The sequence below is a fragment of the Fusarium odoratissimum genome (assembly GCF_000260195.1).
Source record: "Fusarium odoratissimum NRRL 54006 unplaced genomic scaffold supercont1.47, whole genome shotgun sequence".
In the NCBI taxonomy this organism is placed as follows: domain Eukaryota; kingdom Fungi; phylum Ascomycota; class Sordariomycetes; order Hypocreales; family Nectriaceae; genus Fusarium; species Fusarium odoratissimum.
In genome coordinates, this window is record NW_022158727.1 from 188,764 (window position 1) to 216,262 (window position 27,499).

The following is a 27,499-nucleotide window of genomic DNA, read 5'->3' on the forward strand; positions in this document are numbered from 1 at the left end:
CTTCGGAGTCCGGACCAAAGCTTACGCTTGATAGTATCCATTCGTAAGAAGGAGGCTCGAGAATCAAGCAACAGCACATGTTAAGATTACACAAAGGTCCAATGTTACCAAAACGTTAACTAAAACTAAGGATATCTTACCACTACCGCGTGGTGTTTTAAGGAACTGTCTCTGGCGAATATATTGTATACTGGCTCTGATTGGTAGGAGATACTTCTGCCCCGGGAGAGACAAGAATTGAAAGGCCGGAATTACCAAGTGTATTGCCGAGACCGAACACCACGGTCGCACCTGTAACCTGCATGATGTGATTTAACAGGTCGGGGGCTTTGGCTGACAAGGCGGGATCCCTGCCCTCATTTCTTCCCCTCTTCGCAAAGTCCCAGCTCACTTCCTTCGGCATATTGTTGACTGGTACTTGTGTCCGTTAACTGAAGATTGGAAAATCATCGGTATTTGGCACCGTCACCATGGCCACGCCTTCATTCCCGCTACCTGATGGTTTTGTATCAGTCAGCGACTACTTCAAAGCGCGGCAATCGTTGATCAGCGCTGAGCAATCGCTGGGATACGAACGCAAAGCGAAGGCATCAGATCTCGAAGCTAAAGTCCAAGATATTGTAAACAAGCTGAAGAAGTGGGAAGAATGCAATCACCATGGCGTACTCCCAGATGGTTCAGGCTTCGAGGCTGGCCATCGCTTCCCAAAATGCCATCGAGTCCAGCAAATTGTTGCAGATTGCACGAAAAGCACCCAAAGGCAATCTTCTTTATTGTCATTTCGACTGCATTCTTCCGCCACAAGGAATGTTGGAAGATGCGAGGAAGCAGAATAATCTAAATATCAGCTGTAATTGTCCGTTGACGTCGAAAGGGTTCTTTGCTTGCGGCTTACCCAAGTTCTGCGTTCTTCCCGAAGGTAAGCATGTGGCGCCGAGCGAGACAACAAACTTATTCAGCAGAACGTAGGTCGCTGGTTGTTGGATGAAGTATTACGATTTCTTGCGACTATTTCCGGGCGGTTCAGCCCGGGCGGAGGCATGGGTTACCAAGAAGATGGTAATCGGGTCGAAGGACGCTTATCATCCAGAACAGACCGTCAATAGGTAAGTTATATGGAACAATATTTTCCCACAAGCATCGCTGCTAACTTTTACTCACCAATATCTGGAGAGAGTTCATGCGGTGTGTTTTTGTAATGCGGTCACTGCTCTGCTATGACACGGCATATAAAGAACACTTCCGACGGATTCTTTGGAGGTTTGCCGAGGTTCATTTACACCTGTCTACGCTCTATTACCAAACACTCCATGAAGTGGTGTATGAACACATGTATAGAGCTGAAGCAGAAATTTCCAGATCTCACTTGCGGTATGTCTCAGCTCCCCATTTCACTCACCCAGGTCTAACTTGGTGTGTTACAAGTTTCGATTTACAGGGCCAAGAAGACGCCGGTCAACCTCTGTCTTATTGAATTCCTGAGCTTCTCGATATGAGAGCTAGGGCTGATAAGTTGGGACTCGATCTTCCCTTTATCTTCCATGCGGGTGAGACGCAGGACCATGGAAGTGACACTGACACGAACCTGTTTGACGCTATCCTTCTTGGAACCAAGCGCATTGGACATGGATTCAGCATCATCTAGCATCCACTGTTGATGCAACTATGCAAAGAGAAGAATATTGCCATTGAGACCTGTCCAATCTCAAATGAGGTTCTGGGGCTCTGCCCGACGACTAAGACGTATCACCTCCCCATCTTGCTGTCCAACTGTGTGCCGTGCATTATCAACAGTGACGATCCGGGGTCGTGGAGGTAAGTGTTCCTTCTGGCCTTTGACCTTTCTGCTTGGCTGACATCAATTACAGAGCGAGGGTCCTCTCTCACGACTTTTACCAAGCTTTGACGGGAGCCAACAACTTGTCGATACCCGGTTTGAGGGCCATTGCTGAGTGGAGTGTTGAAGATAGCTGCATGAGCTCTGGCATGCAGAAGAAACTGTACAAAGATCTTGAGGAGAGCTGGATTATGTTCTGCCAGTGGATCATTGATACGTATGGTCAGTAGTGATTAGTAAAGTTGACAGCAATGTTCCTGTAGATATCCATAGACGTGAGGTGATTAAAACGCCCTGATTAAACTCACCTCCCTAGGGTTATACCGAGTAGGATCTTATCTAATGATATTTTCTTTATATATAGTCTATTCTCCATTCTAATGCTCTCTTATCCTATGCAGAGATCCTGCCCTTATTTCTTCCCCTCCTTATAAAGTACTCATTCATCGCAGTTTGCACCTCTAGGGACAACACTGCGCCGCAGCGCCTGAGGTGTGAGCGAGCTGAGCCTAGGTCCCGGCCTCTTAGATGACCGACATGCGCGTCGGTCCTTTCCAGCTAGTGTATAGACGCCTTGAAAACATCGATAGACGACTAGTAGTGCCCATGGCACTGAGAGGTAGCATTGCCCGCTCAACGTGGATTGCTTAGCGTCACGGCTGAATTGCTCAAACTTCTCCGCCCTTGATCTGTCCAGAACGTGGCAGCAAATTCCTCAACGCCACTGTTTTAACTCAGCTAAGATCGGACGCGCCCGTTATTAGCGCCTTGCATATTTTCCGAGACCCCTGCAAGAGAGGCCGGAGTAAACGTCCCGTCCGTACCACATAACTTTCTTCTACATATATGACTTGTCGGTAACGGCCGGCTTCCCCGCCATTTGGTACTTGATACTGTAGATGCTCCATAGGTCATGGGCCGAGGCCTTAACGGCAGGTATGTGCCCGCGGCTTAGAACATCCAGCATACAAAATGTGATATGGTTTTAGCTTATGATTAGCTTTCTACCAGCTTTACTTTCACTACGGAGTATATCGTGCCATTATATGCAGCCAAGCTTATAGCATGTCTCAATTTTACTTTCTTGGCAATCTATCATACGATATAAAGTGGCATCAGCCTTAATCTTGATGATTTGTCACAACCTAAATTAGAGACACGTCTACGCCACCTCCAGTTTTCTCCAGGAGCTTTACTCCTAACCCGCCACTACAGGCAATAGCTCCAGCGGCTGAACCGACTAAAGCGGGCCCCTACTGTCGCTGACTCTAAAGTAAGAGCGTTATTCGCTCAATGCAGAATACATCACATTTCTTCAGCTTGCTTTACTGAAAGAGTGGCTGAGAAAAGACGTTGAAACTAACTTAATAACTTGAAATCTGAATCAACCATGGAAGTGCATGTGGGCAGATTGCTGAGCTGAGGCATAACTAGCTCAGAGTATCATAACTAGAGGCATGTGATCTACCATCTCAGGTTAGAGGCGCAACTCTTCAGGCAGCCATAACCTCAGCCATGTTCGCCCGACGTCGAAGCTGGTCACTTGAATGTTTGGATCTTCGGCTTGCTTGCCAATGGTCACTTTCTGGAGGAAAATTCCAGAGTCTTATTTGTGTCCTAAGACAGTATACTGCCACTTACCCGCGTAGAGATCTCAGCACTAGGCAGGGCGCCTTTGACTATATAAACCTCTTCGCAGTCCTATCTTTCAGAAGTACTTCTCACTTCATCATAGACCTATTTCTTTCACATACAATCCAATTCCACAAACTAACCATTAAAAATGGCTGAGCTCAATATCCAGAAAAGCCGCATCGACGAAACTGAGGTTGATTTCCAAAACAATACGGTCGACTCATCGAAACTGAAGGGCGGCTACAGCACATGGCAGCTCATTCCTGGAGGGCCAGCTGTTAAAGTCGGAGACACAAGCAAAGAAATAACTGGGCAGTTTACAACCCTTAACTTTACTAACCAGCAAGGCGAGGTCGACCCATACAAGCCTGACAAACCATTCACTTTCGAGGCAGGTGAAGAACTCACCTTGACTGGCAAGTAACTCGACTCCCTTATATCTGAGAGCTAAGGTTAACAGTGGTTGTATAGGTCCTGATGATTCTAACACCGTCACCTTTTCTGGCGAATCTTCCGGAAAGAGCGAATGGAAGCTTAGCAAGGACAAATGATCGTACCAAATGCATAGTCTTGCTGCGAAAGTGTCTCAAAGCGAAGCTGTTGAGAAAGGCCGGATGTTAGGCAGTGTTATATGAAATGAAGGGGTACGTGTGAGAACCGACGTTCTTTATTGATACTTTCCCACTGCTTTATGTAACGAAATTGAGAAATCCTATTTTTTCTTCTCTCAGAGAACAAAACCTCGTGTTATGGTTTTGATGATATGTTCTTCGATGCAGTAGAATGACAGTAACGATTGGGATGTTGCATGAGAAGTTGCTTGCTTTGTAGTGCTTCTAGTCTATTTCATCAACCCGTCTACGCTGTGCCTTGCCACTTCCACCGATCCTGCCGCTTGATCCACAATCCACCATTGCTTGAGCAATAACCTTATATCTTCTCCCGCAGTTTCGCCTGCATAGCACCTCTCATCGCCTCTACTGGAGCCTCTCTTCCAGTCCACAACTCAAACTGGGCATATGCCTGTTCCTCCAGCACATCGACGCCCCTGTACACTTTCCAACCAGGATATCGCTCAGCGACTGTCATCATACCTGTCACTTGCGGTCTGTATGCCATCTCTACCAACACTCCATCTCTAGTTCCTGAGAACAGGCCACTGGGAATCTTCTCAGCTCTGAGATCGTCAGCCGGCACGCAGGCAACGATCAGCCTGATCTGAATATCCTTCGCAATGGAAGCCTCCTTCAGTGTTGCAAAGGTCCGGGTCTTGAGGTCAGGAAACCTCGATGCTAGATCCTCAGCCTTGCTCAAGGTCCTATTGACGACAATAAGCTCCCCAAAACCAAGAGTCTGAACAGCGTAGCACGCCGCTCTCGCAGCACCTCCAGCACCCAGCACCAGAGCTGACGACGAAGCAAAGTCTCGAGCTCCGGACTTCTCAACACACCTCTTGATGCCGATCCAGTCTGTGTTGTCGCCATGAAGCACTCTCTTCCCATTGACCTCTGAGACAACAACGGTATTGATAGCTCCAATGTTCTCTCCTCTTGGAGAGACTGATCCCAACAACTTGCCGATCTGTAGCTTGTGTGGAAACGTGACAGATGCACCGCCAAAGTCTGTCCGGGTTATGATGCTCTCGACTGAGTCATCAACATTTTTGCTTTCGTGAATTTGATAGTGATGAGGTAGTTTGAGAGCCTTGAACCCGGCATTATGCAATGTGGGGGATAAAGAGTGCGAGATGTTATGACCAAAGATGTAGAATTGCTTCTGGCCATCTGCTTGGGTACCTTGCGGCACAGCATCAGGCGCATGAGTCATTGTATTTGTTGTAGAACCGTTGTGGTTATTGAGACGTTGGTGTGAAGGAGTGCTGTTATCTGCAACCATATCGAACGGACGAACGAAACACAAAGGTAAGGTTAGTGATGTCGAGTGCAAGGTGATCTCTTTCGATGTCAGAACATTAAATCGCCCGTCTTCTTGAATCGATAAGAAGTGGAGCACCCATTGTTGTCATTGACTTGTCTCCAAGGGAGTGGGAAAGAACTTTGCCGGCTGGGGTAACATCCACTACTGGGCGCCTTTAGTGTATTCTCGCTCATTGAATCGTCTAATATTTCATTTGAGGGCACAAAGAGGCTAAGGTGTCAATTCCTAGCCACCTTTGTAATGTTCTGGTGGAAGATGATCCGTACAAGTTCCCCGTGAGCATGACTTGCAAAGATGTCGACTGCTAGGGTGCCTAACAAACCAACACCGGTGGTCCTTCTGACTTAGAATCCCATGTCGAATAGGTGTTCAAGGTTACTGGGCGTATCGTCAAGCATTCCGAGATGCTGCATAAACTCTGGTGGGTTCGCCAGCCTATTTGCGTGTTAGCTGCGAAATCAACGCCTATTCTTTGTCGACTTGCCAATCAGTTGTGTCTAAAGTAGCGAGGCTGTCGAAGAGACCGTCGTCTTCAATATTGGCGGTTAGTGATGGATCCAGAGGGAAGGATAGGCCACCTGGTGACGGTGCGGTGAGATTGGTTGATGATGGATTTTGTGACACTGAGGGATCAATCCTGTTTGACAAAAATGTTGAAGGTGTCGGAGGAAGCTCAAAGTTCGATGCTGCACCAGCCTTGCCAAGTGCTGGCTGTATCGTCAATTGAGCACGTTCTGAACCGTTTGTGGATATTAGTTGTGAGTCAAGCTGGGGCTCTCCGCGCAACGGATCTTGTAAAGCTGCCAGAGCATTCGCTATAGCTTGTCTGGCAAGGTCTAGCTCACATGCTGTGCGACTTTCAACATTCTGTAGCTGCCTCTGATCCAGAGATTTCTGCAACAGCCCCATACAAGCCCAGGCGACTGGAGAAATACAACAACGCCCTATTGACCGATGTCTCTCCTCAATCAGAGTGGCTAACTTTGTAATTTTCTGCCAGTTGCCCTCTGGGCGCTGTATGCCAATACCCGGAAATTCCACGGTTGATGCAGCTGCAATCTCAAGTACGGTAATCGAGGTTATCCAGAGGTTAATCGCTTGAGGTGTCAAGTCCACAACAGCTGTAAGATCACCCAGGGTATTAAGACTCTCCCGGCATGGGTCCATGAGTTCTTGCAGGCTTCTTTGGGTACCTGAGCCCTTCGGTTGGCAAACCAATTTGTTGAGTATAGCCATAGTTTGGAGTAGTTGATTAAAAGTGCTTATGACATGCCCAGGCATGTGGGAGTTTGAGCTTTGGTGATTTCGCTCATCATCTGCATCAATGAGAATCTTGACCTGCCACGGCTCCCACTCCTCATTTCCGTCCGTTAATAGAGTACCCTGTCGGGCGATATCTGACGCTAGGAGATATGGTACGGTATTCAATCGAGATGCAATGATAGTCTCGAGTGTTGCGCATCCTAGGATTGTCCGTTTACCACTGTCAGGGCACGGTGAATTTATGGCTGATGTACTTCGAGGTAGTAACCCAATAGAGACTGATGTATACACAGCGCGTGCTATGGTATTCCACGCCGCCGACCAGAGCTTTTGATCCATTTCAAAGAGACAGATGATGAGAAGGGCGCGGACATGTCCAACATCGTAGTTATTTGGGTTGGCGAACAGAGAGGTCTGTGTCAGATCTCTTGGCGGCTTGACTTCAGATGCGTCTACCGGCTTGTCTCTGGAGGAGTTAGATAAAGCGGTTGATTGGTGTGCTGCGTATGCTAGAACAGCATGAAGAAATGCTCGTTCACCAGAAGTAAGTGAATTGGCAGTAGCTGGTGATGGGCTATAGGATAATGTGTAGGCGCAACGTAAGAGCTCGTGCTTTTGTGAGATGGGGAACCAGCAATGTGTTGTCTCAAAGTAGAGGTCCAGGAGATATGACCAGTTCTTCGGAAGGTCAGGGACAGCAGATGGCATAGACTTTGGAGGTTGTGATACTGTTTCTGGTATGCGGCTAATGCTGGTATGAAGCGTTGGTCCTCCGCAGGGTTGAAGAGGCGAAGACGCTGGAATAGCTGAAGGGGAATGGTCGAAGAGAGGAAGGTCTGGTTGCGTCGTGTTGGTATCCATTGGTGTCATAGGAGCCCCTGTCCCATTCTTTGTCGATACCAGAATCGTAAGACCCTCAACTACTTTTGTGTCGAAAATCTGACTCGAGTCGGTACCTTCTTCGTCAAACTCACTCTCTGTAGAGAGAAGGCTTCCCATTTTCTTAGATACCGAGGACTTATGCCATGTTTCGAGTAGAAGATCGACAGAGATATTGGCGTCGTGGAGACCGGACGCAGTACAGAAGGACGATTGCTGAATAACACCCTCGAGAAGCCCATATATCCACTCTTCGCTCCCTTTTATAGAGTTAAATATTAGTCCCAGCAATGTTTCGATGCCTCTCACATAACCTGGTCGTAGTCCTCGTTTCTTGGAGGGTCCATAGCTACATGTCCGATTATTCTCAATGCATGACTTGCATGACGGACGTTGGCCGCCGCATCGATCTTTGCGTCTCCTGCACTCATTGCATGCTCGAGTAATTCGATGTCGATGACGTCCATTAGGGCCCTTGTCTGAAGTCTCCGTATCGGTCCTTGCTCGTTTTGAAGCTCTTGGACTGGCTTCTGTTTGACCTCTGCTTTTCGTGTCTAGGGAAGTCGTCGACATTGTGGGGCTTGAGAGCTGAAATTATCTTATCCTCTGGACATTGTTTCGTTTCTCGCAACTACCGAGTGGTTGACCCGGCCAGATTTCATTGATCCTCGAATTCATCAGACTCACTCATCACAATGCTCTTACTTGATCCTTTCCTGATCCAGTAAGCGTTGTGCGGGGTGACTGGGGTCTGGCTGAAGCGGCAGAGATTTCTGCCGCCTCTCCTTGATTGGTTGGGAATGGGCCACGGCCACTTGCCTACCCTGGGCGAGTATCAAGGGTCGGCAATATGATTAAACACACTGAAGGCAAAGGCATGGCCGGCCGCTCGGAGAACAGCACCATGGCCTCTTGTGTACACATGACTCTGGCGACGCGAAATTACACATCTTAAGTTTAGTTCTCATGTCTCGACGGGTCTAATCGGTTCCATCGACTCACGCATACAGAGAACCATCGTCAGCCCAAGCAAGTCACAAGCGGAAACCATGGCAGCGTTAACCGCAACAACGCCCCTTGGGCCTTCGAGGATATCAACTCCTACAACACCATTCACAAGGATACGCACACCCGAGCATTCTCAAACCAGAAACAACTATTCATCAAGCGCCTCAATTGCGCTGATTGGCATGCGAGGCAGTGGCATGTCAACCTTGGCAGTCATGGCTTCAAGCGCCTTGGGTTTTCGAATTCTTGATGCAGATCAGTACTTCTACAAAGCTACAGGGCTTTCAAGAGCAGCATACAAGGCGACTAATGGCATCTCTCAATACCGACAAGAGGAGTTGAGACTAATGAGATCTATGCTATTCGACAATCCGACTGGTGCAGTTATCGTATGCGGTCCTGGTGTTGTTGAAGGCACCGGAAAAGAGTGGCTTGCAGAGTATGCCAAGGACCACCTCATTATCTATGTCCTGCGGGACGCCGAAGAGATCCAAAGGCATTTGAGAGTCTTCGACGTGGAAACTATTCGGGATCTCACACGTCGTGCAGCGCCAGCTTACCGAAAACTATCAAGTTTTGAGTTTTACAACATCTCAGATATGTCGCTGTACAAACTGGATACAGCAACCTCACGTGGTGATATATCTCCTAGGGCTCTTGCACTTAAGAAAGTTGAAGAAGACTTTCTGCAGTTGATATACAGCATCACACGACGAAACGAGTGCTATAGCAAGTACAAAGCAAAGAACAGTCTTTCATCCATACCGCTGGAAACGAGAAAGTTCACATATACTTTATCTCTACCACTGGCGACACTCAGCACTCTTATCACCGAGTTTCGCGAACTGGACACTGAAGCAGACGCTCTTGAACTTACAATACCGGCTTCAAGTCTTGGTAATGAGGTTGGCTTCAAAGACACGGCCGTAGATAGAATCAGCAGGCAGTTCTTCGTTGTAAGGAGGAATATCCGACTTCCAATATTATATCATATCGACATCTACGGAAACGAAAGGAAAATCTCAGAGGATGAGTATTTCGAGCTTCTGCATCATGGGCTTCGTCTTGCTCCGGAGTACCTCTGTGTCGATCTTAAATGCGATACAGCAAAGATCCAGAATCTCATTGCATTCAAAGGCCAAACAAAGATCATCGCACACTATGTCGTTTCCGATCTAGCAGAAGATGGTTGGAACTTGCCAAAACAATGGGCCATGATCGAGCGAGCTCAAGGCCTCGGATGTGACATCATCCGCATCTGTCAAGAGGCAAGGTCCGTGGAAGACAACTTCGCCGCCCAGCACTTTATCCATCGAGTCAAATCGTCGCCAGATCATACCATCCCATTAATAGCATATAACACTGGCCGTCTTGGACGGATGTCATGCTATCTCAACCCCATCCTCAGCCCAGTTACACATCCACTGGTCCGAAGGCTGGCCCCAAACTGCCCATCGAATGCTCTGCTTACAGTTCAAGAAGCACAAAAAGCGGTGTTTTCATCCTTTCTACTCGACGGCCAGTATTTCGGTATCTACGGAAACTGCACGTCGAAGAGTCTGTCACCAGCCATGCACAATGCCGCCTTTAAGCTCCTGGGCATGCCACACCGATACAACATCTTTATTCACGAATCGATGGACCAACTGTTCGAGCTCATTAAAGATAACACTTTCGGTGGTGCCAGTATAACTGCCCCATTCAAGACGGCTATAATACCGAAGCTGGACTTCTTGAGCGAAGAGGCCAAGGCGATTGGAGCTGTTAACACGTTGCTATGTCTAAAGACACCTACGATGGACTCTTTACTACACAGAAACACAGCGGGGCCAACGGTAGCGCTTTTTGGCGAGAATACAGATTGGATCGGAATTCATACTTGCGTGCAACGAAATTTGTCTCCTATAAATGCTGTTAGAAGGCGCACCACAGGTCTCATTATTGGTGCTGGAGGTATGGCTCGTGCTGCTGCCTACGCTCTTATTCGCCTTGGGGTGAAAACTATTCTGATTCATAACCGAACTCGATCGAGGGCAGAAAAACTCATCAAGCAATTCGATAGGCAGCATAAAAACGACAGTGGTGAGACTACGGCGAATGACATCGAGATAGAGAGCGGAAGTCATGATCGTCCTTCGTTTAGAATCATCAGTTCGAGAGACGACGCATGGCCCGAAGACATAAACCTTCCAACAATCATCGTTTCATGCGTGGCAACGCGAGAAATCGATGGGCAGTGCTCAGCAGACACTAGTCTCCCAGAACATTGGCTTTCAAGTCCGACTGGCGGCGTCGCAATTGAGGTAAGCATTGACAAGCTACGAAAACATACCGTACCGTGGGATTAGGCTAACATGCATTCACAGCTTTCTTACACACCGCTGGAGACCCCACTGCTCAAGCAGATAAAGTCGTTATCAGAGAAGGGATGGATACCTGTTGATGGTCTGCAGGTCCTACCAGAGCAGGGAATGATGCAGTTCGAGTTATTTACTACAAGACGAGCACCAGCTAATCTGATGAGAGAAGAGGTATTCAGAGCATATAAGGAGCGTCTTGACAGAGAAGCGGATACGTAGGCAGTTAGACAAAGCAATCATATTTAGAAAAACTATATTACTGATATCGGCCTGTGAGCATTGTCAATGACTCTGCGTTCTATCAAAACGTCAATACTCTGTCACTATACGCAGTGAGGCACCGGATGAAATCTGGAAAATGACTTAGCCATTGAACCTCGGGAGTCGCATCCCCGGCCCGACATTATCGGAACAGTATTTTGCCGGCTCGCCGTCGTCATTCTGGTGTTGAGCGACGCCATGTCACCAGTGCATACAGGAGATAAAGTACTACCTAAAATCAACGATATCGTTTTCATCTTTGCTTCATCTAGCCGAAAAATCACACAAAATGCGTTCTTTCCAGCCTGCCATCTTATCTGCCTCGCTCGGACGAGCATGGCTCCACGAGTTCGCCAACAAGGCCAAACAGGCCTCAGAGCATGGCTTCCAAGGCATTGAAATCTTCTACGAAGATCTTGAATATGAAGCAAAAAGACTGCACAGTGTGGAAACTCCCAGCAATGACCAGATTCTTGATGCAGCATCGCATATTCGAGAGTTGCTAGATGGTCTGAAGCTTACAGTCATTGGTCTCCAGCCATTCTTATTCTATGAGGGTCTGAAGGACCGTGAGCAACATGCTCGGCTTATCGAGAAGATCAAATTATGGTTCAAGATCGCCAAGATTTTGGGCACAAACACGATTCAGATTCCTGCAAACTTCCTTCCGGCTGATCAGTTGACGGGAGACATGGATGTCATAGTGGGAGATCTGGTCGAACTAGCTGATCTGGGCATCAAGGAGGATCCTCCGATTCGCTTTGCGTATGAGGCTTTGTGTTGGAGTACTCACGTCGACACGTGGGAGAAGTCCTGGGAAGTGGCCCAGAAGGTCGATAGACCCAATTTTGGCCTCTGCCTCGACACATTCAACATCGCCGGTCGTGTCTGGGGCGACCCAGCCTCTCCAACTGGCAAGACACCTAACGCCGATGAAGATCTCAAAGAGTCCCTAGAAAGACTTGTGAAAGAGGTCACTCTGGACAAGGTGTTCTACATCCAAGTCGTCGATGCTGAAAGGATGGAAACTCCACTTGTCAAAGGACATCCCTTCCATGTTGATGGAAACCCGGCTAGGATGAACTGGTCTCGAAACGCTAGAGCCTATATGTATGAGACTGACCGAGGGGCTTATCTCCCTGTTGAGGATATTGCCAAGGTGTTGATTCACGATATGGGGTATAAAGGATATGTCTCGATGGAGTTGTTTTCACGAACTATGGCTGAGGAGGGAGAGGATGTACCGAAACAGCACGCAGAGAGGGGTATTGCAGCTTGGAAGAAGTTTGTTGAGAGGTTGAGGCTGAACGACATCTAGATATGCAGGAATAGGACCTAACATCGACAGCGATGCATACATATTAGTAAATCTCTAGAATCCGTGAAGGTGCTTTTCAGTCTAGATTGACGCGGCTTTTTAAAGTCTGGTGGCAAGAGACGTTCGTACGTAGATTACTTCGTCTCAATCTGTAAGTATATAAAATCTAGAAGTTGATGCCAGGACTTTTCTCAGCCGAGTCGATAAGAACCTTCCACGCTCCCTCTCTATCAAGCATCTTCACCCTCTCTTTACCAGCCCAAAGCCGCCACTGCTCTTCAATCTGATACCCAATAACATGCGTTCCCTCCACCGTAGGCCAATCCTTCTGCTCCGCCAGTTTGATCATTCTGGTCCGTCTTGGCTTGAAGCACATATCGAGTAGAACTCCCTTCTCAGGACGAGACAGAAACTCTTCCAGGTTGGCTCGAACAGCAAGTTCATCTTGTGTTTTGGGTTCAAAGTCAGGCACCGTACCGACAACGTAGTATGGTGTCTCGAGTTTCTGGGCTTCCCCCTCCTTGACGTGAAGGATGGTCGGAACGGGAGAAAGCTTCTGAGAGTCTCGCATTAAGTCTTTGACTTCTTGCTCATCGCGGTTCAACACATAGATAATTGAAGATTGGAAGTACGAGCTGAGCGCATAAACAGCAGCTCGACTAGCTCCCCCAGCGCCAACGATCAGAGCTGGCTTATTCAGAACGGGCACTCCAGCCTGATCTCCCTTCTCGAGCAAACAGCCCTTGATGCCGCGCCAGTCGGTATTGGTTCCACGTAACTTCTTGGGATCTTCCCAGTCTTGATAGACGTTATTACAAGCGCCAATGGTGGCAGCAAGATCATCTAATGCATCGAGACGAGGAATGATGGCGTTTTTGTAAGGCATTGTTACGACTAGACCTGCCGTGGTGTCTTTTCGCGCAAGATCCATTAGGTCATCGAGAGTGGCACATTCTGTAGCATAGAATGTCCATGGGAGGCCGAGTGATTGAGCAATATGGTTGTGCATTGGCGGAGCGATCGAGTGACCGACTCCAATGCCAACGAGGTGCAAGGTGCGTTGTTCCTGATTTTCAGAAGCCATCTTGAGAATAACCGTTTTCTCCAATTGAATGCCAATGTTTCTTTTGTTGTCTTGCCTGTAGTCTAGTTTATCTATATCATGGTGTTCCCCAGATTTTGGCCGCGGAGTATTCTTCTGCCGCTCTGGGGAACACCACCTCCACTGAGCTAACCCCTCACGACTCCACTGCCGCCTGAACCCGAAGCCCGACTGTCCATGTTTCCGCCACAAGAACTACATACGGGTAAGTTTTATTAAAGACCTCGTTAACAGCAATTGTCTCTTGTTCAAACAAGCGCATCGGAAACAAGAGACAAAGTATAAGGCCCAGAGAGATAAGGTGAGGCGCGTGATAAGCATCTCAGACTTACCTCAAAACAAGAGCATGGTCCAGAATTACAGTATGGAAGAACACTTCGATGACCCTTATTGAGTTTCAGCAGAGTATAGTATTCATCATATCCTCAGAGTGTTAGCCCCTCTTTATGGAAATTCTCTTCGAAACAGCATAACTCGTCCGATAAACAACGCTCTCAACTATATAATAGTAAAAGTTCTGCTCCCCCATTTTCTAACCACTGGTAATTGACAATCTATGTGATATTTATCTCCTGGGAGATTTGCATCGAAGTAACCGAATCTCGAGTGCTCACTGTCGGTACTTTTTCTCAGGACTATTCCCGCTGTGTAGTCGTCGACCTTGACAGCAAGTAACGTGACGGTGGTCCAGTCCGAATCAGGTTCTTCTGCGTCGGGAAGAAACTTGATATGAGCGTTGATGTACATACCACCAGGCACCAAGTACCTCAGGTGATGTCCTCCGGGGCTCATCAAACTCGATGTACTTTTAGTGCGTTTCCACTCCAGGTCCAATGCAGGTCCTGTGACACGAAGTGCGCCGCGCTTGACAGACCCGAAAGGAGCTGATGGTTGATCAAGATCGCATTCAATAGAGTCAACTGATAAGACGTCTTTCCCATGGCCAGCGCCCCATGTCACAGTACTGTTAATAGCCGTCCATGACCAGGATGGTCCTTGATCGCTTGGTCTCAGATACAAGGCTCTAGAACGGTTTTCCCAAAGTAGCGTATCAGGAAAGTCTTTAGCCCACAAACCAGCTGCATATGCCCCTCCGCGCATAGGACTGAAGATCTGTGCCAGGCCCGAAATAGCGAGGATCCTGTCAGTTTGTCTCGTGAGGTTTCGTTGGGTGTACCGCTGAACTAACGAATTCCATTCCCACAAGATGAGATGGTCTTCAGGCTTTGGGTAGTTGGAATCGGGATGAGTGCCAAAGAAGGCAATTGCGTCGAGACGATGTGTGCCTTTGAAGACTGTATTCTCGCTGGACGTCCAAGACCCATTGTAGTTGAAGGGATCACCCTTTTCTCTGTCCAAAGTCCATCCGTCGCAGTTTCCAGCACGCTCCTTTCTGCAAGACCATGTAGTTGTCCATGATCCGATGATCAGCAAGCGGCGAGACATTATATATTCTTGCAATGTCCAACCCCGCGTGTCCAGGACGTTTTGATCTTCCTCCTTTGCTGCCGATTCGAACGTCAATGTACATTGTCTCGTTTTACCATCTTGACTGCAGAAATCCACAGTGGTTGTTCCAGAGGGAAGTGACCTCTCGTGGAGGAAGCCTCTATGAGCGTCTGGGGCTCTTCTAGCCGCAATAGTGAATGCCGCATGGGTATAGACTTGGGTCATCTGGCCAATCTCGATGCTCTTATCGTCCGCTTTGCTGTCTTGGATGATGCAGAGTGAGTCTACCCAGATAAAGCCAATTCCAAGTTTTTGTGACGTCAGAATGGCATCTTGGGTCGTTCTAGGAATCTTGTCCCAAGGAATCTCGGTCCTGTACGAGTCTTTGTTGCTTTCTCTTAGACATGTCTTCAGATCGCCGCCCCAGCAGTAGCTTCAAGCGGTGTACTCGGTGTCTCCATTCAGCGACTTTCCATCAACAAGCCTCACATGAGGAATCTGATTGTTGGTGTCCATCTCGACAATCTTGAGGAGTCGAGTAGGGAAGAATCCTGGACTTGGCCGTGAGCAGATTGTATGAGCTTGAGATTGGCTTGTGTCGCATCTGAGCTTCCAATCTCGAATCGTGGCCGCGGTAATATCAGACAGTGGGTCAGCAACTATAGGCTTTCGAGACAAAAGGTTTTGTCCTCCAGTCCACTCAACGTCTATCATTTGTTAGTGGAGTGATACCATGACTGAGGAGACAAACTTACCTTCATCTGTCGTAATTTCGTAAGACAAGAACTCTACATATGTCTTTCCTTTATGTGCCGGAGCATGAACATATTGGTCCTTAGTTGAAAACTCAAGCTTTCTGTCGCCCGAGAGAGTCTTCTCCAGAGGTATCAGACCATGGAAACGCCAACCGTCAGTGTAGAGTTTCAGATCATGTGAGGTCCACGTCTCTGGGTATCGTTCGCGAAGTTGTGAAGAGAGATACTTCCCCAGGCTGCAGCCATTTTGCGAACCCTCTTCTAGATCATCAAGACGCAAACCAGTAAAACTCATATGAGAAGGGGAGTCCCTGGGGTACTTCGAATCCAACTCTGTATCTATGAAGATTTCTTCTCGTGGTTCGCAGAGCTTGATCTTCCGGCATTGCGAGCAGGTATGACCTCTAAGAAGTAGATCATTCATTTTGGAAGTTGAACGTCAAATAGATGGCTATTCTGAGATATGACGGATCGAGGAACTATTAGTCTGCTTCGTGGGCGCGGGTTTACTAAAACTCAGAACTCATATACCAGGAGCATAGGTAGAAAGTAACAAGGAGAAAGTTTTCAAGTGCAAGCCGTCTGCTTATCTACCTCAGCCTGTAGCTTTTTATGTCGGTCTTTGCATAAAACCATGTAATTATAAGCCAGTAGGATTTAACTGTTAAATATTCGGGCCCATCGCGGCGGCTAGTTCGCGAAATGAGCAAGGGTGTATATGCCTCTAGCAAACAACTAGTCAAAGTTAACACTCGGCGATGCCGAAGTGGATAGCATTAATCTACGACATTGTATAGATGCGTATCCATGAGAATATGCATGCATGCCCAAAGTCTGCGCTTTCACAGTTCTGGTGTATCTGCAAAGGCCCTGTCCCCAGCGCCCCTGTCTCCCCTAACATCAGCCGCGTCCACTAGATCCCTCAAATGCTTCCTTTCCTCATCTGTCAGCTGGATGTCCACAGCACCAGTGTTCTCCTCCAGGTAGTTGATCTTCTTAGTTCCTGGAATCGGGATGATGTCGTCTCCCAGAGAGAGCAGCCAAGCAAGGGTCAATTGACCGGCGGTGCATCCCTTCTGAGCAGCCATCTCCTGGAATTCATCAACCAGTTCCAGGTTCTTGGCAAAGTTCTCACCTTGGTACGGCGGAAACACACGCCTGTGGTCGTCTGGGTCAAAGTTGTCGACTGACTTGTATTGACCTATCAGCATACCACGGCCGAGTGGAGAGTAGGCCACGATAGCCACGCCTAGCTCACGCGCTGTTTGCAGCAGAAATGTGCCCGAGTGCCCTTCAATATCCAGAGTCCAGGGATTGTACTCGACCTGTACAGCTTGAACTGGATGCACTTTGTACGCGCTGCGTAGGGAGTCAGAGGAGCATTCAGAGAGGCCAATGTATTTAATCTTTCCCTCGCTATTACCACATTGTTAGCCTTTAAAGCTGGTCCCATGGTATCACCGAAAATCATTAGAAACTCACCTTTTCAGCTTGACTAGCTCCTCCATGGTCTTTTCAATCGGGGTTTTGCCGTCCGGACGGTGAACATAATACAAGTCGATACAATCTAACCCAAGTCTCTTCAAGCTCCGCTCGCATGGAGGATGGACGGACTCTCTTATAGTAGTATCATAAACCGCTCTTCATGAAGTTTGAGTACTTAGCAAAACTAAACCATCTTCGGCTCGTGTTCTCAAGCACTTAATCATATATTTAAAGAATAGAAGAGTCCTCAAGTCTCGGCGAAGTAGACCCCAGACATGATGTGATGATCGCTTGCGTGCCTCATGAGACCAACTGTGATGATAGAGAGAGGACAATGAAAAGAAAATAATGATGGAAGTCAAAAGAAGAGGGAATTCGAAATGTCGGATAGCCCCTCCAACCCAAGCATCGATCAGGCTATTGCCGATAGTCTGGGCTTGAGTAAAGTGCAGGTTGGGCGAGCAACAGGCTTGAACAAGTCTTACGTGTTCCCCGATGTGCTCATATATGAGAAGACTACGGCTTTAATAATAAAACTTCCATACAGTAAAATTGCTTGTTTACTGCCCAAAACCCGGTGTACTACAGTTAGGCCCCTCAAGAGCACAATAGTCGGGTACAGTGCATTAAAATTGATGTCCAAGGAGATCGCATTGCCAAAAGATTGCTGATGACGTGAGTTAAGGGTGCCATATTAGGTACTGCAACTGCTGAGTCTGCCCAACGAAACACCTAGACAAACCCCTGTTCCAGACCTACCAGCTGCAGGAACCAAGAACTTCAACCTATGTCACGGCCCGACCTGAACTGCCAAGTATCAATGAGTCAATCAAAAGGATATAATAGTTTGCCCATGAAAAAGAAATATTATTTACCGGTCATAGTTTAGAACCAGTTTAACGAAACGCCCTACAGATGGTCTGTATATTTGTTGCCAAGCCACTGAGAATTACAGGTACACCTTGCATGACAATGACGGAATAAATCTCCACTATTTCAAGTTTTGTGGCCTGTTAGTGCAGCAGCTATTTTGTCACAGTACCTGCTTTGAGGCCTTCCAGGTAGTGGCTAGGCCAATAAGATTTCACTGAGATACAGCCAATCTGCCAATTAGAAGTGGTATACACAGCTGTGCTGTTTGGGCCTCACTCGGGTACAATGAAGAAAACTACGTTGTAGAGCTAATTTAATCTATATATCTTTGGCGAAAGGCATTGTATCTGCCTCGTAAATATTCAGGAACTACCGCGACATTTATATGAGGATTTATTCCTGAACAAAACCATGTGCGACGACCGATCCTTTAACAGGCTTCCAATGAGGCAGCGGCCTCAATCTCACCACACAAATCTCGCCCTGCCTTTGAGGGGCGCTAGAAACTACAGGGCGAGCGATTACCAAAGCCCTGTCGCCAATCGATATAGTGAAGCTGTAGGCCAGTGTGCCACACTCACATCAGACGAATGGCAAGGTTCAACAACTGAGGCCAATCCTCACCATCGAAATTCTTGTTGGTATCCTGCACCTGCGTACGATCACCTGAAACTGGAGCTACTGCAGCTATCGACAGACTTGTTTAGGCGATGGATGCCTGGGGTAGAGTACATCGCGCCACCAGAAGACAGGTTGCAGCCCCAGGAACGATTCAGGACACCTCATCGCTATTCAGGCAGGCGGCGAGTGAAGCAGGAAGACGACATTGATGATGAGAAGTTCGTTTTTGTTTCATATGCACCCCGCACTAGGGCATTCTTTCATTTTGCTTGTCCCTTCTACATCTACGACCCAGAAAAGCACCAACAATGCCTCCTCACAGACGGCCTCAAGTCAATCGAGGGTGTTATTGAGCACGTCATGAAACACCACTCCCGATCACCGTATTGTTCAAGATGCTATCAGAAGTTCAACTCGCTGATTGATCGCGATGATCACATTTTGAGCGGTAGATGCAAAAAGCGCTACCCAGACCCAACGGATGGGGTCAATGAAGACCAAAAGGCCTTAATGATAAGAGCCAATGATCAGTACTTGAGTGAAAAGAGGCGCTGGAATCGTATGTGGTCCATTATCTTTCCGGCTACGGAGTGGCCTCGGTCTCCATATCTGGATCGGGGCCTTGGGCTCAAGACATCAATGGCACGGGACTTCTGGGGTTTATATGGTGTGCAACTTGTCTCGGAGATTGTCGAGCATCAGAAGCTGCCCGATACTCAAGAGAGTAACGCTCATAGTGCACTCTACGAGTTAGGGTTGCAAGATTTGTTGAACATCGTTATTCAAGAGTAGGACTATCTAGAGCATGGGCTAGATTTCAAGTTATGGATTGAGGACGTACTTATGGAGGAATTCCTGGCTTCAAAATGATTGATCCACATGGGCATAGACAAAAACTAGAATTGTTCCGAACTTGGATTTCCTTGACGAAGGATATTTAGATCAAAGGTTCTCACGACTACAGTCTATTTACATAGGCTCAATAAATAACACCAGAAACATAACCACTTGTCCATTAGATTTATCAACATTTTGCAAAGCTGCCACCTTAAATAAAAGTTAGAAAAGGTAAACATATAATAAGCTGCATGAACTCATAAGAACAAAGCAAATCTCTCCTAACAGACTTGGTAGATAAAATTGGTCTCTAAAGATAATAAATAGTACCAAAAGAAAACAAAGAAACGGAATAGAGAATAAATCTTTTAGTTTCGATTGAGCCTTGCGGCTCCAAGCTTGACTCCAGTCTCTTCAAGTTTTCTAGAGTTTGAAACCTCCATGGTTAGTAAAGGATCATAGGCCACGCTGTGCATACTACAATCAATATTGTGAGCCGCAGCGACCCACAGTATCACCGTCTGGGTTCAAATAGTCGTCGTCTTGACTTGCCGACTCGAAAGAAGCAGTGGAATATCCAACACAAGGAGCAGTAGAATATCCAGAGTCAACAATGTTGTGCTCATAAGTCGTATATACCCCAAAGCCCGAAATTGGAATTGGTGCACTGTTAGTAGTAAACGTATTATTCCGATGAAAGGAATTGTCGCCCTGACTCGCATTCGGTGTTCCAAAGACACCAGTATTATACGAGTCAGAGTCGTTTTCGAAACCTTGCGGTCGGCGAAAGAGTTGGAAAGGTTGAGAGGAAGACGCCCGATTGGGAGGCGTGTAATTTAAGACCCTGTGGGTTGGTTCTGGGGCTCGCTGCGCAGCATTCGGCCGGGCCCGTGGGGGCACAGGGGGTACGGAGGGGTTCCTCTGGGGTTCCGATGCGGGCGATGAAGTGGTGTAGATTCTCTCCGTAGATCGTCTAGCAATCGATCGGACCTCTGCTGACGATAGGCGTTGTACTGATCGAAGTTCATCTTCAATCATCAATTGTACCTGCGGACGTGGAAGAATAATCTCCACGTACGGCGATAGTGGACGGAGTTTCCCTGGAAAACACCTGTCCCAGATAATGTACCATCTAAAGGTTTCACTATGCCGCGGGTATAAACCAAGCTCTGATTTCAGCTCTTGGAGCTCTCGGGGTAGCATGACACCGGATTGCTCGATATTGGTTATCTGACACGGGATTTCCTCAGTCAAGTGCCTTCGGCGCCTCCGCTCAGCACCCATACCATGAAAAAGACACCGGCATCTTGCACAATAGAGAATAATATCCTCTGGCTGACATCTTTCAGACTCTAATCTCACTTCCTCTAACAGGTGTTGGCGCTTGATGTGTTGAATGACATCGGATAGACGTTTTAATCGGCGGCCCCTGCACTCCTCATACCGGCGCGGATCTAATTTGCAGAATGGACATTCGAATGACAATACCGGCACCTTTGTATCTGGATATTTGTGGCCATCTCGTTCATCTCCTTCACCATCCTCTTCCTCGTTCTGGCCACTGTTGCTTGTTTCCAGGTCTTGGTAGCGGGGACGCTTGTTAGCCCTGCGGCTAGGTTGAGGCGGTTGGTCTGGGGGCTGTGTTTCAACAAATGATTCGCCAGCGACTCGGCGGGGCTCACTGTTCCCCAAGTTCATCTTGGCAAATTTGTTGGAGAGAACATCTGGACGTAAGAATGGTGCTTCAGTAATCAAATGAGGGTAAAATGATTTGTAGAGATCAAGTTTCGTAGCCATTGAGTGAAAGGTAAAAACGGCCCCTGGTGCACTTAAGACGGGATTCAGTTAAGTGCAGGAGCCGCAACTACAGATAAGAGACGGTGGATGTCATGCGAGAGCATGCTTGAGGCCACACTTTAACTAACACATTGTCACTAATTCCTTAGGCACTGATTCAGTTAGGTATCAAGGCTTTTGCTCAGTTTCCTCAGGTTTCTCATCTGAATGCGCGTAGCTGCATGTCTTCCAACACAAATGCGAACGGGCAATTAAACGTTGCTTCTGGTTGGAGATTTTATCCTTGAATTCGAGGCCGTTAAATATTGATTGGCGATGGAGTGACCAAAACTAGGTTCTGTCTTGCTTTGTCACCGCCAGTTGGCCCCTAATAACCCCACTAAAGATACCTGCAGTTGCCAACGCACGCAGCGCGCTGAGGAGCCACGTCAATCCCTCAGCCAGGCCTCTCGTCAGGCCTCGCCCACAGTTGAGGAGTCCTAGGAAATATACTCGACGCTGATATGCTGGCCATGAAGGTGACGAAGATGTTGCAGCGAGGCTGCGATGCGCTTTGCAAGAATCATTCATTCATGATCACTTGGAGTATCAGCTGCGTAACTTCACTTCGCCAATGGCTGTTCTTGCTGTGCTGTTTCCAGATACTTAGTGTTTACAGCATATGGCCAATTATCTCAAAATGATATCCGCGATCGTGTATGAAGCCATCAACTGCGAGAAAAGCCAACACAATCGTGCAAGACGTTGAGTTTATATATTTTGCTGCTGTCTGCAAGCTTCCAAAAGACACTCTACCGGACATGAGCTTCGGTTAAGTAAAAACCATGGCTTCTTCCGCACCAAACCCTAAAAGGTCTGTTTTAATCGTCGATCGTTGATATACAGCGCATGCTGATAATGCCGTTCCTGCAGCCCCTTGAGCCAATCTGGTGCCATCAAAGAATACAATGACCGCATCCAAGACTGGCTGCTAGACCCAGGCTTAGATATCCAGGGTAGGCTGTTGGCTGGTGGCCACCTCACCGTGCAGCCTCAGCCTCCAAAGGGAAAGGACGCGCCAACGAAGCCATCACCCAAGGCACACATTTAGGTTGTCGACGCCTCTTTCAACCTCATTTCACGTGCTGCGCCTTGAACCCGGTTATTTGTTAGCTTCTGTCAGCGAATTGCGGCTGGTGGGCAAAGGTGGTAATAGAGACGAAGTGAGGAACCTGGTTGGTGTCATGGATCAATGGGGTAATACAGGCCTTAGGTTTGCTTACGGGTCGGTTGGTTCGGTCACTTCACCCCACGTACAAGGAGAAATGTGGAAAAGCCGTCACACATGGATTCAGTTTATTTGATTTGGCGTATTCCTACCCCCATCTTACTTATGGATTGCCAGCACATCGTCCGCATTTGTGTGACATACTCCCCCGTGCTCACACATCTAGTTTAGCTTGCCAATGAAAGCAAGGCGAGCTGAACCAATGGCTCTGATCCGGATGGCCAGATTATCAAACTCCAAACCACCGTGTACCCAATTGAGAATAGTGACACTGGTTTCCTACCATTACCCCTCACACCAATATGTAGAATCCGGGTAGATTTGTCTCACAGCCCCCGTGGCTAACTGCCTTGCGTGTGCAGCACTTAAACTTCTTTACTCCGCCTTGAGGCTCAAATAATTTCACCCGCTCTTTCAAGCTGATACTTCGACTTTCCATACCGACGTTCTCCAAACGAAGGTGTTCAAAGGATTTCGAAACGATAATGCAGGAAATTTCTATACATGAGTACATAAGGGCCAAGACAGCAACCGAAAGTCATGCGACAAGTTCAAAATCTAATTTGCAATTTAATAAACGAATCTCACAATGCCCTTATGGAAGGCCTATTTCACCAGCACCTCCAAGATCAGAAAGCTCTGGGGCTTACTCACAAAAACCAAGTAAGAAAGGCTTTTTGGATCTGTGAACGATGCAAGGCTGATATGCATTTCTTTCCTAGTACCTGACAAAGACCTGCTGGATGACTTTCTGACGAGGGCTTTCAAAGACAAAGCAGTCTCATCTCAGGCTCTATCACTGAACGGAATGGTCCTCAAGGGAGGCAAACTCTCTCAACGACCAGATACTCCAATCCCAGTTACACGAAATCCAGGGACTCGAGCGGGACCATCATTGAATGCTCTCCGACTTCCCTCGAACATATCTAGCAATCAGTTTGTAAAAGAAGAAGAGAAGCAAAGCCCGCAGTTTCCATCCCGCAGTACGACCCCCAGCAAAAGGAGACGTACAGCTGGATTCGGCGATGATCTTTACGACCTGGATGAAGATGGTGATCAAAGCCCCAACGACAGCATCAAGAGATTCGCTTGCCCTTACTTCCGAAAGAATCCCGAACGCCATCTGGAATGTATCAACCTCAAGATGGTCCGTATCTCCGACGTGAAGCAGCATTTGAAGAGAAGGCATACAGCGCCTTACCCCTGTCCAATATGCTCTGAGGGGTTCTTATCGCTGAACTTGCAAGGAAATCATATTTTGCAACAGACCTGCTCCCCAGGATCTGGAGCGAACTGGGATAGTGTTTCGTTGGCTTCTCAGAAGGCCCTCCAGGCTCGCTTCGGGAAGAACCTTTCGCCAGAGGCACAGTGGTACGGGATTTGGAAGATTCTGTTTGGAACACCCCGTAACATGCCGAAGCCACATCTGGATGGCGTCGTTAAAGAGGTTATAGGGATTCTACGCGGAATTTGGCTGGATGAGGGCCGACGACTGATTTCTGAGTTCGTAGAGGCAAAAGACCAGCCGCCCAGCTATAATGATCAACTGTACCGATTACTTGCGGGGATTCTGGATGAGGTGGAGGCTCGCTTTGAACAAAAGCCTTCAGAAAGGATTTCCAGAAAAACATCTGTTGGGTCGGAACGAGGCCCCGAGGAGTCGACAGGAGTGCAGTTGGACACCATCTTTGATCCCACTACGACAGAGGATCCATTTCCAACAGATGGCAGAGGAGGGTGCGTTCCATCTTACAATACTGCGATCTTGCCTGTCAACTTCTCAGCTACGGCATCAGAGGTCTCTGAAGTTTCCTATCAAGCATCAGAGTTCAGCTTCCCTGGAACGCAGCTGCTCCAGACCCAATATTCTTATCCTGATAATCCCATACCGGAGTTCGACTTTTGGGATTGCAATCAGCAGCAACCTATTCCTATGGACGGAGCTATGTTGTGAAATACGAACAACCTTTCAGTTAGCCTAATTGACAGTACTACAGACCTTTAGATTTAACCTTTACTTCACAATCGTCATATCGGCTTGGGAGAGGTAGATATTTCAAAGGGAGCTTGGTGCATCATATGGATTACTGATGGAACGCCTCAGTACCAAGAAGTGAGAAGGGTCCCAGTAATACAGGATTCTGTTAACAGAACGCACTATATAACAGTCAACAGGTTGTTCAACTAAGCCTGTGAAATGAAGACTTCAATGACTTGCATGAACCATTACATGGCGTCATTTGACCAATACCTGACTCCTTATAAGCAAGGCAGCCCGACATTTCCTTTAATAAACCTCCTGCTACCGCAGCAGTTCGAGTGCACGTCACACGAATTTGACCCCATCGGATTTCAAAATTGGCAAGGCTCGCACAGCTGAGGCATGGGCCCGAAGACGGAAACCCTTTTTTCGCTGCTCTACGCATATTAATCAACTCGTAATACCGTTCGGACCTTGCCATCCGGGATCTGATCGCCGGTATTCTTCCACGATACATGACAGTCTAGCCTCAATTGGGGTTGTCAGATGCTAAAGGAATGGTATTTGTATGTTGGTCAGAATAGCTGCGTCTCGTACTGAACAGCGCAACGGCCCCTGGAATTCAGGGATGTCTTTCAACAGTCACTTTGTTAGCACGATTCCGAATCGTCTCTAGCGTTATTTGGTATATGCTTGAGGGACTTTTGATACGCAGACCAACGGACCAACAGGAACTTTTGGGTCACATGGTACCTTCCTAAAAGATTACTACATCTCAGCCGCAGTGATGTTATAGCGAAATGAAAATCGCTAACACATAAACGAGGATAATTCTAGAATGGAGACAAGATTGGAGGCTGTTCTCAAGATCTCATTGCGTCAGATCTACTACCAAGAGACCCCATGCCCCGGTTACCTGGGCTGGGGCGAGCCGATGGGGCCCGTGATGACACTGTGCCGCATTCCGACCGCGGTGACTTCCAGATACGGTAGTTTAGTTGGTCCGTACATAGGAGTCTCTTATCTACGGACTGCACAGCCCGTATGACTACTTCTACTATTACTACATGCTTCACTTGCATCACTGCAGCGGCTCCTTTGCTCCAAATCTTCAAGTAGCGCCGTCGCCACTTGCATCAACTCGCTAGAATATGGAGGACAAACTGGCAGCAAGTGCTCCTTGAAGTCTCTGAAATGCCAGAATACTAACCATTCGATTAACCAACTCCAGGCCCAAGATGTCGCAGACCGACAACTCGTGGTTGATAACATGTCCCTGCGCGATATACAAAGGTCGATGAAAAGGGATCCGGAAGGACATGGCATAAGTGCACTGGGCTACGATGGTGTGCTTCGTACTTTCGACGCCGAACGGAATATCCTTGATGCAATTGGCCTAAACCCAACCCATATCAGAGAGTATTACGATGGTCTACCAATGCCTGAGAGATTCCTCACCGCCGATGGCCGTAATGTGTCTCGTAGGGATATGTTCCACCCAGATGCAGAGAACATACCCAGGAAGACTACAGAGGAGGATAGAGCCAGAACTCGGGCATATAACGAGGAGCTGAAAAGGCGCGGAGTCTCATGCTGTGTTGCGAGCAAGTCAACAGATGGCGTTAAACCGAACACTACATAGCTTGTTTTGACTTTCATCGTTCCGTATTTTATCCCCTGTTGTGCTCTTTCCTGTGCGATTTCCTTGTGACGCCGCGCGTCATGTGTGATTCATTTAGTCTCTAAAGCTATTTGCAACAACGTCATGCCAGTGAAGCGATGCCGGGCTAAAGTTCGTGTCAAGCCTCTTCCGTCGTATTGCGGGTTTCACGTTCCTCAAATTGCAGGAGAGGGTTGCATTCTGGGTGCTGCCTAAAATCGAGTAATGAAAGTTTCTCCTTTGTCTTATCTCTTGTGGGTGAGAAGCAGGTCAGGCCCACCGTCAATGAAATAATCAGACATGCACTCAACATGAATCAAGAGAGACGAGAGCAGATCACAGCCGCTCTTCGCCAGTATCGTGAAACGGTATTGCAGCACAATTTGTTCTTGCTTCGCACCCTAGTAGAAAAGGTCGAAGCCCAGCCTGCTCTGCCGAACTGTCCAGAATCCGTCGCACAGGCAGTGCGAATGCAAGCTATCGATGAACTCATAGAGGTTCCTGAGTCTATAAAATCGCCACGAGATGTCCTTGATCAGAGTGCTATCTCTTCATTGATCTCGTCGGCCTCGCTGGAAGGTGTGGATGACGACCCAGTCGACCCCTCGCTAAGAAGAGAATACTTCGCCGGCCTCGAGGCGAAGATTGAAGAGAGGGGAGTGGAGGTTGCCGAATTTCCGCCGTCAGATTTGGAGTACCTCTGCACACTTGTTAGTGGCATAACAGGTCCGGGACTTCCATTCCATTGAGAAGCATCTCAGTTCGACTTCATCACCCCTCTCCGAAGCGAAAAGATGAAGGACATGATGGAGGCTGTCGGTGTACCAGTACGGAATGATGCAGGAGAAGGGGAACACAATCAACTCACGTGGCTCTGGGAGGAATGGGAGATTGCCATAGCGTTCAAGATTGGTGGTGGTCCCCGCGGTTAGGGTGGCTCATACGCCCTGTACTACAAGAATGAGTACAGAGAGCAGTGGAAATGGAGATATGGAGTTCATGATGAAGAGTGGTATAGCGATGTATGTGAGAATGTCGAGGGACTTTTCGGCTTCTATGCTCACTTTAATGAGCAACCTGAGGAAGAGCTCGAGGATGACATAACTAGCTTGTCAGCACTCGTATGATGACTGTAGGTGGACAAAGTTCCACGATTCTAACAAGGACAATACC

General features: G+C 47.8%; 15 protein-coding genes across 16 annotated transcripts; 9 read left to right on the top strand and 6 right to left on the bottom strand.

The window, feature by feature from the left end:
- Positions 1–1,657: 1,657 nt before the first annotated feature.
- On the top strand, positions 1,658–2,067 carry FOIG_15124 (uncharacterized protein; the record flags this gene model as incomplete). The annotated part of the gene is made up of 2 exons (XM_031216449.1): positions 1,658–1,815; positions 1,869–2,067. The coding sequence occupies 2 exons, from the start codon at positions 1,658–1,660 to the stop codon at positions 2,065–2,067; spliced, it is 357 nt and encodes a 118-aa protein (XP_031053893.1).
- A 1,503-nt stretch (positions 2,068–3,570) lies between these two features.
- FOIG_15125 (uncharacterized protein) lies at positions 3,571–3,896 on the top strand (the record flags this gene model as incomplete). The annotated part of the gene is made up of 1 exon (XM_031216450.1): positions 3,571–3,896. The coding sequence occupies exon 1, from the start codon at positions 3,621–3,623 to the stop codon at positions 3,894–3,896; it is 276 nt and encodes a 91-aa protein (XP_031053894.1). The 5' UTR covers positions 3,571–3,620.
- Positions 3,897–4,213: 317 nt separating this feature from the next.
- On the bottom strand, positions 4,214–5,751 carry FOIG_15126 (shikimate-5-dehydrogenase). Its single transcript, XM_031216451.1, has one exon. The coding sequence runs from the start codon at positions 5,366–5,368 to the stop codon at positions 4,403–4,405; it is 966 nt and encodes a 321-aa protein (XP_031053895.1). The 5' UTR covers positions 5,369–5,751; the 3' UTR covers positions 4,214–4,402.
- A 124-nt stretch (positions 5,752–5,875) lies between these two features.
- Positions 5,876–8,247, bottom strand: FOIG_15127 (uncharacterized protein; the record flags this gene model as incomplete). Its single annotated transcript, XM_031216452.1, has 1 exon — positions 5,876–8,247. The coding sequence occupies exon 1, from the start codon at positions 8,123–8,125 to the stop codon at positions 5,876–5,878; it is 2,250 nt and encodes a 749-aa protein (XP_031053896.1). The 5' UTR covers positions 8,126–8,247.
- Positions 8,248–8,420: 173 nt separating this feature from the next.
- Positions 8,421–11,197, top strand: FOIG_15128 (uncharacterized protein). The gene is made up of 2 exons (XM_031216453.1): positions 8,421–10,863; positions 10,927–11,197. Exons 1-2 carry the CDS (start codon positions 8,602–8,604, stop codon positions 11,137–11,139), a joined length of 2,475 nt encoding a protein of 824 aa, XP_031053897.1. The 5' UTR covers positions 8,421–8,601; the 3' UTR covers positions 11,140–11,197.
- A 273-nt stretch (positions 11,198–11,470) lies between these two features.
- FOIG_15129 (uncharacterized protein) lies at positions 11,471–12,499 on the top strand (the record flags this gene model as incomplete). The annotated part of the gene is made up of 1 exon (XM_031216454.1): positions 11,471–12,499. One exon carries the CDS (start codon positions 11,471–11,473, stop codon positions 12,497–12,499), a length of 1,029 nt encoding a protein of 342 aa, XP_031053898.1.
- Positions 12,500–12,509: 10 nt separating this feature from the next.
- FOIG_15130 (shikimate dehydrogenase) lies at positions 12,510–13,583 on the bottom strand (the record flags this gene model as incomplete). The annotated part of the gene is made up of 1 exon (XM_031216455.1): positions 12,510–13,583. One exon carries the CDS (start codon positions 13,581–13,583, stop codon positions 12,666–12,668), a length of 918 nt encoding a protein of 305 aa, XP_031053899.1. The 3' UTR covers positions 12,510–12,665.
- A 516-nt stretch (positions 13,584–14,099) lies between these two features.
- FOIG_15131 (uncharacterized protein) lies at positions 14,100–16,229 on the bottom strand (the record flags this gene model as incomplete). The annotated part of the gene is made up of 3 exons (XM_031216456.1): positions 14,100–15,447; positions 15,499–15,757; positions 15,806–16,229. 3 exons carry the CDS (start codon positions 16,227–16,229, stop codon positions 14,100–14,102), a joined length of 2,031 nt encoding a protein of 676 aa, XP_031053900.1.
- A 418-nt stretch (positions 16,230–16,647) lies between these two features.
- On the bottom strand, positions 16,648–17,313 carry FOIG_15132 (alcohol dehydrogenase; the record flags this gene model as incomplete). Its single annotated transcript, XM_031216457.1, has 2 exons — positions 16,648–17,221; positions 17,288–17,313. 2 exons carry the CDS (start codon positions 17,311–17,313, stop codon positions 16,648–16,650), a joined length of 600 nt encoding a protein of 199 aa, XP_031053901.1.
- A 1,222-nt stretch (positions 17,314–18,535) lies between these two features.
- Positions 18,536–19,789, top strand: FOIG_15133 (uncharacterized protein). The gene has a single exon (XM_031216458.1). The coding sequence runs from the start codon at positions 18,575–18,577 to the stop codon at positions 19,574–19,576; it is 1,002 nt and encodes a 333-aa protein (XP_031053902.1). The 5' UTR covers positions 18,536–18,574; the 3' UTR covers positions 19,577–19,789.
- Positions 19,790–20,064: 275 nt separating this feature from the next.
- On the bottom strand, positions 20,065–21,418 carry FOIG_15134 (uncharacterized protein; the record flags this gene model as incomplete). The annotated part of the gene is made up of 1 exon (XM_031216459.1): positions 20,065–21,418. One exon carries the CDS (start codon positions 21,416–21,418, stop codon positions 20,105–20,107), a length of 1,314 nt encoding a protein of 437 aa, XP_031053903.1. The 3' UTR covers positions 20,065–20,104.
- Positions 21,419–22,242: 824 nt separating this feature from the next.
- FOIG_15135 (uncharacterized protein) lies at positions 22,243–22,508 on the top strand (the record flags this gene model as incomplete). The annotated part of the gene is made up of 2 exons (XM_031216460.1): positions 22,243–22,271; positions 22,331–22,508. 2 exons carry the CDS (start codon positions 22,243–22,245, stop codon positions 22,506–22,508), a joined length of 207 nt encoding a protein of 68 aa, XP_031053904.1.
- A 547-nt stretch (positions 22,509–23,055) lies between these two features.
- FOIG_15136 (uncharacterized protein) lies at positions 23,056–24,895 on the top strand. Of its 2 annotated transcripts, none has more exons than XM_031216461.1 (2): positions 23,056–23,348; positions 23,408–24,895. In XM_031216461.1, exons 1-2 carry the CDS (start codon positions 23,171–23,173, stop codon positions 24,637–24,639), a joined length of 1,410 nt encoding a protein of 469 aa, XP_031053905.1. In that variant the 5' UTR covers positions 23,056–23,170; the 3' UTR covers positions 24,640–24,895. The 2 variants fall into 2 exon arrangements, with proteins under 2 accessions (XP_031053905.1, XP_031053906.1); XM_031216462.1 differs by having other exon boundaries at positions 23,091–23,348; positions 23,420–24,679.
- Positions 24,896–25,936: 1,041 nt separating this feature from the next.
- On the top strand, positions 25,937–26,308 carry FOIG_15137 (uncharacterized protein; the record flags this gene model as incomplete). Its single annotated transcript, XM_031216463.1, has 1 exon — positions 25,937–26,308. The coding sequence occupies one exon, from the start codon at positions 25,937–25,939 to the stop codon at positions 26,306–26,308; it is 372 nt and encodes a 123-aa protein (XP_031053907.1).
- Positions 26,309–26,637: 329 nt separating this feature from the next.
- FOIG_15138 (uncharacterized protein) lies at positions 26,638–27,258 on the top strand (the record flags this gene model as incomplete). Its single annotated transcript, XM_031216464.1, has 2 exons — positions 26,638–27,036; positions 27,088–27,258. The coding sequence occupies 2 exons, from the start codon at positions 26,638–26,640 to the stop codon at positions 27,256–27,258; spliced, it is 570 nt and encodes a 189-aa protein (XP_031053908.1).
- Positions 27,259–27,499: the final 241 nt, after the last annotated feature.